At 34.8% G+C, this 9,600-nt stretch overlaps 1 protein-coding gene across 1 annotated transcript; it reads left to right on the top strand.

Moving 5' to 3' along the window:
* The first annotated feature begins 319 nt into the window (after positions 1-319).
* Positions 320-5,304, top strand: LOC123540321 (acetylcholinesterase-like). Its single transcript, XM_045325246.2, has 2 exons — positions 320-1,892; positions 3,422-5,304. The coding sequence occupies exons 1-2, from the start codon at positions 376-378 to the stop codon at positions 3,708-3,710; spliced, it is 1,806 nt and encodes a 601-aa protein (XP_045181181.2). The 5' UTR covers positions 320-375; the 3' UTR covers positions 3,711-5,304.
* The last annotated feature ends 4,296 nt before the right edge of the window (positions 5,305-9,600 follow it).

Below are 9,600 nucleotides of genomic sequence, written 5' to 3'. Positions count from 1 at the left end.
ACTCGTATTTAGAAGATATTTTTTTCACGAATTCTGGTTTTACTTATTCAGAAGCAAGCTACTATACTCTAACACAGTTAAGAAATATCTAATCTATTTATATTCCTGACATCCCATAATAACTCTTCGCACCTTAGAAAAAAGGCATACTCCATGTCAAGATTTGTAGCAGCAGGTAATGTTAGCGGCACTAATACAAAAACTATCAGCAGTTTGCGGGGAGTGAGATGTCCCGGTTCAATAACTGACGCGGTTATGAGCAATTTGATATTTTTCAAAAAAAAAAAAAAAACGCACTAGGCTGTATAAATATCGATTGAGCAAATGTATTCAAGTCAGTCCAACCATTGCTAGCGACCTGATCGTAGCAGAAAGATGGATCACTTATGCTTTTACATGGTGATATTTTTCACGGGATTATTTTTCGCGAATTCCCAGGATCCACAAATTAATAGCACACTAGGTATAATTGTTGGAAACCTAAAAAATATATCTCTTCCAGGATTTAACTATACAAATGTAAAGGAATTTCTCGGCATTCCCTTTGCCAAACCGCCAGTTGGGGAGCTGCGATTTCGCAATCCAGAACCGATGGAATCATTACCAAGTTCGCCGTTTTATGCCAAGAAGCATAGTGCCATATGCCAGCAGATTCCTTCCGTGGAGATTCCATTTATAACAGACCACAAAAGCGAGGACTGTTTATATCTTAACGTATATGTGCCAGACAGACCAGCTGATATCACACCTGGACATGCTGTAATGATTTGGGTATATGGAGGTGGGTTTCAAGAGGGAGGTGCAACTACGTATGATTTTTCTTTACTTTCTATAACAAGTAACATAATTGTAGTCACTATCAACTACAGGGTCGGCGTATTTGGGTTTCTCAGCACTGGAGATGATAATGCACAAGGTAATTATGGTCTTTGGGACCAACATTTGGCTTTCAAATGGGTTCATGATAACATTGAAGACTTCGGAGGAGATAATCAAAGAGTTACAATAGCTGGTGAATCTGCCGGTGCTATGAGTGTTATTCAACATGGTCTTATTCCAGACAATCGAGGATATTTCCAAAGAATCATTGCCCAGAGTGGAAGTATGTCTTCTCCTATTCTACACATGGACAGAGATATATTCAAAGATGTACAAGCCATAGCTTACTTCCTGGGATGTAAAACTGACCCAATGGATGAGTTAATGCAGTGCTTAAGAGAGAAGAGTGTAGATGATTATCTAAGTGTATTGAAAGAACTTGGGAACAAAGTTATGTTCAGTCCAAGAGTAGACGAGAAGCTTATAAAAATCAACCCTCGGTATATTGCAAAGATGTCCGAAAGTTTAGATGAAGTCGAATTTTTCCGTTCATTGGATATTTTGAGTGGTTTTAACGCCAACGAAGGGGCGTCTATGTTGTATTATATTATTAATGCAACTCATTTAGAAACCATGCAGCCTACACGTGAACAAGTGAAAAAGGAGCTCTTGCCAAAACTGATCAAATTCATTTATGGGAAAGATTTTGCAGACACACTCATGCATCTAGTAGAAGCTCAATACACGGACTGGACAAATCCTAAAGACTACAAATCCATTCGCTTACAGATTGAAAAACTTATGGGTGATGCGACTTTCGGTGTACCGGCCGTAGAGATGGCCCGTCTTCATAAAGTGCCGTCTGCTTCGAGAAACTTCATGTACCACTTCGCGCCAAGACCATCTTACCAGCCTTTACCTTCACCAAGCTGGTTACCAGGAGCAGGTCATGCTGATGAGATTCCGTTTGTTATGGGAGCATTTGGTTTACTTGGTGTTGGTGATGAGAATGCTTGGGAGAACGAACTTATCATCAAAATGATGACATATTGGTCAAATTTCGTCAAATCTGGGTAAATATAACGTATTTTGCAATCTTTCTTTTCGAAAAAAGCATTGTTGGTTTTATAATTTCAAGGACTACTGGTTTTATAATATCAAGGACGATCTTTTCCTTGAGATCGCACACAAAAATATAAATATGACTCCATTCAAAAAGAAAAAATCTGCAACGAATTTTATCTATAAAAAAGTGCCATCCGCATATACAGTTGAATATCGTTACCTCGATATCGGTTAGCTCGATACTCCGGTTAGCACGATGTGTTTGAGTCAGTCCCAATTTTTCCCTATTTATCTTAATGTAGTTATTTATCATTACCTCGATATGATTAGCTCGATACTTTGATTAGCTCGATGAGATTTTTCAGTCCCGTCAACTTACCTGTACTGTTTTTACACCTGGTTTCTTCAATATCACAGTTTGTCAAAAATATCCATGTTATTTGTCAGGTGTGAAAATCAACCTATTGTTGACCGGCGATGTATTAATCATATTCAAGTTAGTTTGTATGTTTGTTTTGTTTGTTATTTAATCTTTAATCCAATTTAAATGTCTGGAAGTTTGCATTACCCCTGCATTCAGACTTGTTTTGGGAAGGAATAAAAGTGCTAACGTTTAAATGTATATCTTACCAAGGTTACAAAGCAGTCATGCTGATGAGATCCGTTTTAATGAGATGGACTTAGTTTTGATAATTAAAACGAATAATCAATATACATTTGTTAAATTTCTATCTGTAATTAAGTATTTTGCAAAGAAACATTCTACTAAGACAATAATCGTTCGAAAAAGACAATGTTGGTTTTCAAATATCGATATCGTTTTATGTCGAACTCTTTCCGGATCGCATCAAAAATTTAATTACTCCATTAAGTAAAATCTGAACGAATTATTAAAATGCCCTCGATATACCTTTAAACAAACTTCATTCTTTTCAGATAGAAGGAACCATAAAAATGAATTGACAAGACTATATTTTTTTTTCTGAAGGCGAATGTCAATTTTATTGGGTCGTCTTTCTGTCGTTGTTGTTCTTTTTACAAGCTGGACATGTTGATAGTCTGGGTCTTTTGTGATTTTCTGACACCCATGGAAAGAAACTACCTTTTTTCAGCAAAGTGCTGTAAAATAGAATACAATGACCGTGTGTTCATTTTGTTTGCGTTTAAAAACCATTTTAGGACTTCTTGCAGATCATTAAGAATCGCTGGTGCTATTCGTGGGCTTGTCAAACGTGCTGGAGTGGTTTATACCGTCTAAACTCATAATTATAACAACCACCGATTTTTATTTGAATTCAGTTGAAATATAATACAATGTATACCGTTTCGACCTTCTGAAATATATTTAATACGGTATTTATCATCGAAAAATAACGTATAAAAGAGAAAACTTCAATGACTTTTTGGTGGAATTCGATTCAAACAACACACAAAGAATTATATGCTCTCTTTGCGTTATTCATTCTTTTCTAATTTAGTTAAACCTGTTTTTAGTTTAACCAGTCAAATTTGCATTTTTCTGCTTTCAATATTACAGTGATCCTAACGGGCCTGAACCCGTTTACCCGTCCTGGCCGCAATACAGCACGGACAACGGAGATTATCTGGTGCTGGACAAATCCATGTCTGATGAATCTGCCAAGCAACATTTCTATGCGGAAGAGGCTAACTTCTGGCTGGAAGTATTTCCGGATATTGTTGATGCTGTACACGACAAGGAAGATTGTGGGGACGGAATCTTCACAAGTGCTGCTCCAAATGTATCTGTTTATAGGACTGTTTCGTTGATTTTGGCAATGGTATTATCATTCGCAACCTTTCTTTAAAGCTGTGATGTCAAACATGTTGAACACTGCATTCAGTTGATAATTTCCTGATGAACCGTATCCCCTTTCTTTTTCATTTCAACATGATCAACAATTAGGTAAAATTTGCTAGACGGTCGAAGGGAGACAACAAGGTAAAGCGTTGATCTCAATAAACAAGGAAAGATAATAGAATCGATTTTTGCACAATTCTTCAGTATGTTTGAAAAAGGAATGATATTGAATAACCATCCAAAAGCGAACAGAACAGAACCATCCAAAAGAGACACCGAACAATCTGCAAAACAAGTTCAAATTACTCATGACATTATTGTATACATAGCTTTAATGTAGAATACTTCATTTTGTCAACCCCGTTTCATAGAACGCGTGAAAAATCATATTCAAACTATTTGCCTACGGCTTAAGGAGACATGTATCCTGACTGGTAGTCACTTTTGTAAAACATTGAGTTTCAGACATAAATATTATTTTACATAATATTGTGGAATGCGAAAAAGTAAAAAGCTAATTAAAAAGCATATCCGGGCTAGTTTACGTAATGGCGAACAGAAAATAATCCTTTCATTTTCTAGTTGAAATACCATTTATCTGATATATGTAGGTCAATTATTGCTTATTTTTCGTAACTTTTATTTAAAAGGATCTAAAGTAAGCAAGCCTTGCTACTCGTGTAATCATACTTTTGTTTTAACTGTCATTTTTGAAGATGTTTCATTGTACTCACATGTCAAACTGAGATCTATTCTAAGAAATATATGGCCTCTATTTTTCTTTTCTTTTTCCTATTTTTCTCCTCTTTTTGTATAAAGGTCATTTATGAACATAAACACATCCCATACACATTTACATGATATTTTTGAAAATTAAGGTTATATATTATGTAGAACAAAGAACGAAAAAATCTACTATCGTTCAACCTTTAATTAATGGTACAAAGACTAACAAAATTATTTCTATTTTGCACATTATTCTACACAGTTACGGTCTATAAATGTTTTAAATAATTAATTCTGCCTGTAATTTGCAAATAATTATTACTAAGGCGTAAAAAATTGTTTGTTTCCGGTATCCCGACCTACCCAAAATTTTTGGCCCGACCCATAATGTTTTTATGGCCTTGTAGAATTTTTTTTTCAACTTTTTGACAAAAAGTTACCAAACTGCACTTTTTATGCTTTAAACATAGTCAGTGGTGTTAGAAATAAACTTCCTGATGCTCTAAAGGCATAACCCCCTTATTTGTATTCATTTTGTTTTGACACAAAAATAATTTCCGAAAAGTCTCCCTTAATAAAAAAAATCAAAAAATCTGACCTACCAACCCTAATTTTGTTCGCATGTTACCGGAAACAAAGAATTGTTTTAGGCCTAATTAATGTAATGCCTCTATCTTACATATATACGTTCTGCGTCTCCATTTTGTTTTATTTCATTTTATGTTTCAAGTTTATTCAGAATAGAAAAGTAGTTTAATTAAGGTATTTTAAAATCCTACTTATTACCCTTCTTTGTGTCACGTGATCAAGAATGTTATTATGTATACCCTATCTTATATATTATGTAATAGAATTAATAAATTTCCCTTTCCTTACGGTGAATTCGTCTTTTCTTTTTCAAACGAAGAGAGATAAGAAATTAAGTTTACTTATGAAAGTTCACATGAGAGCTGTTCTTAATATGTTGGTGTGGAAAAGTAATGTTCCATTGTATGTGTATTAAAAATCTATTAGAAGAAAAAATAGAATAGCTTTATCAATATCGTTATTAGATTATGTTTAATGCAAAGTGACGTCTTTCACAGGAATGTAGTAATGTTTGAATTTTTAAAATCTTTGCTTTTCACAGAGGAAATTTCTTTCCAAATTTGTTCATCCGGAAACAATTTTATGATAATTCTAAAGTTAACGTTTCATTGAACAGGAACGAAAATACTATTACCTAAATTAAAAAATGTAAATGTCTATATTATTTATTAGAATAATTACGTCGTTTATACCTGAAAGGAAACGATTGTCAAAATTCTAACATGACTTTTGATATATTTGTCAGTTAAATAAAGACGCAAGTGAAGCATTGTATAGTTAAAGGAGATATTGGCAGTGGGCCAAGGGACGTCTGGCTGGGGTATGATTCTATATGGTTCAATAACTGGTACTTTCCTCCTAATAACTGTTATTAAGTATGTATTTATTTGATCTAGGATGTAACACACATGCAGTGATGATAAGAATATTTTACTTTAAGTCATTACTTAGTACCAAGATATTCTATAAACGAGCTTTCGAAAAAAAGTTAATAATACAAATAAATTGGACCTAACCTTGGTAAGGTCGCCCTGAATTTTTTTGTATGTGACAATTAGTGAAGTTACAGTTGATATAACATAGTAACAAGTAGACAGAAAAAGGTTGCGAAAAAATGTATCTTAAATAAACTAGTAAACACCTTGGTGACTACTTGGTATAAGGCCAGCTTTGAAAACTTTGTTGTATGCGACATAATTATTGTCGAAAGTTACAGTAAGTAGTCATAGCAATGCATTAGGCCAGAATTACAGTAGATTCGCAAAAAATTCACTAATTATGTTCATGACTTAGAACCTGTGCATGGTTGAAATCTATTGCAATATTGTTAACTTTGTGTCAAATTTAAAGTTCAGTATCAGATAAGCATGAACAAGAGTATGACAGAAAACCGATTTGCAAAGCACGTTTCGCAAAAATACTACATTATTAGGGAATTACTGTTATAGGCCCGTGAATCACTTTTTGTGGGACAATTTTGTGAATTAACAGTTGTGCAAAGCTCAAGATAAAGACGAGAGTAGTGACAGAAAACAAGAGGCTTTGATTATCCAAAGCAACAAGGTCTGTCGCAATTCTTCATAATAACATATCATGAACGACTGAATGCACTTTTTCATATTGTGATTAAGGGATCCTGACATTTTAGTTCAGCGGATTGTTTGTGGAAAACGGTGTAAAATATGTTTTAGCATATACCTACACGGAGGCACCATACAGACAACACACAAAAGCGTGATGTTGAAGGTTATATTAGACGTCATCTTTATTAATATTTTTAAACGTATGTTATAATAACGGCTACACATAATGACACATACTAAAAGTTGATTAAGGTGAGCACTTAATTATTACTTGCATACACACTTTACATATCTGAAATTGATTTAACGATACGAACACACTTAAGAATTGAGTACAAGCAACTACAACTTCGAGTCAAAGATTTCGAAAAAAATCATGTATAACAAGTAACGCTGTTACACTATTCCTTATATAATGGGATCCTGAAAAAAGTAGTACAGTGCCAAGTATTTAAATTTCTCACAGTTATTCGACAAAAACACTGAACATGACTCTTTGTAAGTAGGGAGTAAACACTTGCATAAACACTTTTTTCAGATCCCCCCATGTATAACGGTGAGAAAAATCGTTTCTTTCATCTTTTCAATATGGTTAACATTTGTGTCAAATTATTTTCAAATCCCTAGATAAATGGCAGAGTTATGGACCAGACAAGAAACACCTTTGATTTCAAAGCTAGCGGTCTGGGTCTGGCACATGACACCTCATCTCATTATAGGGAATATTTATGTAGGGGTAATACACGTTTTTGGTGTATTAACGTCTGCAGAAGCCCACGGGATTGTTTGTGACCGGGACCGAAGGTCGAGGTCACAAACATATCCCAAGGGCTTCTGCTGGCGTTAATACACAAAGCAAACGTGTATTGTCGCTATTCTTGCATAAAAAACATTACATGACGACTGAATGCATTGTTTTCATATGTGATGACTTTACGATTCCGGTACATTTTTAGTTACCATTCGGTTGTTCTTGGAAACGGTAAACATGTTTTAAATATCCATAACCGGGGCACATATAACAACAACACTACTAAAAGCGTGATTTGAAGGTTTTTGAGCATCTTATTTTTATTTTTAGTTATTATAAACGTTGCATTACACATAATTTTGCACATATCTTAAAAATTTGATTAACAGGAACACAATTTTACGAACAACAACTTTACATTCGAATTGTTTTGAGTACGAACACACTTAAGAGACGGAAGTTATATCGAAAGCTAGTGACTAGCTTTCCGACGATTTTTATGAATTGCTGCGGAAATACCAGTAAAATAACGACGTATTAACTAAAATCAGTAATTCAAATCCCTACAAGGGCAATAGACACAAGTTACATGCGCATACTTAATTTACTCACAGTGCCTTGATTTGACAAGTCTATATTGAACAGACCGCCGTCTCATTATGGTGAACATTTATGTAGGGATAATACACGTTTTTTTGTGTATTAACGTCTGCAGAAGCCCGCGGGATTGTTTGTGACCGAGACCGAAGGTCGAGGTCACAAACATATCCCAAGGGCTTCTGCAGGCGTGAATACACAAAACAAATGTGTATTTTCGCTATTCTTGCATAAAAAACATTACACGACGACTGAATGCATTGTTTTCATATTTGATGACTTTACGATTCCGGTACATTTTTAGTTACCATTCGGTTGTTTTTGGAAACGGTAAACATATGTTTTAAATATCCATAACCGGGGCACACATAACAACAACACTACTAAAAGCGTGATTTGAAGGTTTTTGAGCATCTTATTTTTATTTTTAGTTATTATAAACGTTGCATTACACATAATTTTGCATATATCTTAAAAATTTGATTAACAGGAACACAATTTTACGAACAACAACTTTACATTCGAATTGTTTTGAGTACGAACACACTTACGAGTACGGATGAGTACGAAGCTAGTGACTAGCTTCCGAGGTTTATTATATGAATTCTGCGAAAAATCAGGTAAAAATAAACCGACTGATACTAACTAAAATCATTAATATAATACCTAAAAACGGGCAATAGCACAAGTTACATGCGATACTTATTTACTCACAGTTATTTACAATCTTACTGAACAGACGCTTTGTAAAGGGAGTAAACTCTTGCATAAAAACTACTTTTTTCACTGGATCCGCCCATGTATAAACGGGAGAAAAATCGTGTGCAAACAACTTGGAAAGGAATTTACATAAGCTATCAGCTTGTTTTCCAATCCATGTATTTGACATGTAAAAATTTGTTGTACATGTTATGTGTATGTTGCTTAAAAAAAATATTGTTTAAACTAAACTCTTAGAGAAGCTAGTGCGTATACTGATGGGGGCAGTACGTTTGGGGTTGAAAACTGATACAGCTAAACATACTATGGATTACATTGTATCTATAATGCTACAAGAAGAGGTTATTATGGAAGAAACAAGATGCAGATGCCAAATATCAGTCTGCGCAGAAATACATACATACGGCCCTGGCAAAGCATTTCAAAAATAAAAATCATGTATTAACAGCACGTGAATTACCTTGTTTGCACACGATTTTTCTCCCGTTTATACATGGGCGGATCCAGTGAAAAAAGTAGTTTTTATGCAAGAATGCCAAGTAATTTCAAAATCCCTTAATGAATGGCAGAATTATGGTCCGGACACGAAACATACCCTGTTATTCTTTGACTTGTAAGTGTGACCTTGACCTTGGACCTAGGGGTCTGGGTCTTGCGCATGACACGTCGTCTCATTATGGTAAACATTTATGCCAAGTTGTTTCAAAATCCCTTCATGGATGGCAGAGTTATGGACCGGACACGAAAAAGACCATGTTAACCTTTTACCTCTAAGTGTGACCTTGACCTTGGAGCTAGGGGTCTGGGTCTTGCGCATGACACTTCGTCTCATTATGGTTAACATTTATGCCAAGTTATTTCAAAATCCCTTTATGGATGGAAGAGTTACAGCCCGGACAAGAATTAACCGGACGCATGCACGCACGCACGGA

This window comes from Mercenaria mercenaria, chromosome 1 (genome assembly GCF_021730395.1).
Source record: "Mercenaria mercenaria strain notata chromosome 1, MADL_Memer_1, whole genome shotgun sequence".
Lineage (NCBI taxonomy): Eukaryota > Metazoa > Mollusca > Bivalvia > Venerida > Veneridae > Mercenaria > Mercenaria mercenaria.
Note: the sequence above shows the minus strand (reverse complement) of the source record. Positions and strands in the feature narration are given on the sequence as shown.

Bases quoted from the DNA above. Each gene is read 5' to 3' on its own strand.
- LOC123540321 (XM_045325246.2), top strand. From the start codon at position 376: ATGGATCACTTATGCTTTTACATGGTGATATTTTTCACGGGATTATTT. The intron at 1,893-3,421 runs GTAAATATAACG...TCAATATTACAG, and splicing joins TCAAATTTCGTCAAATCTGG to TGATCCTAACGGGCCTGAAC.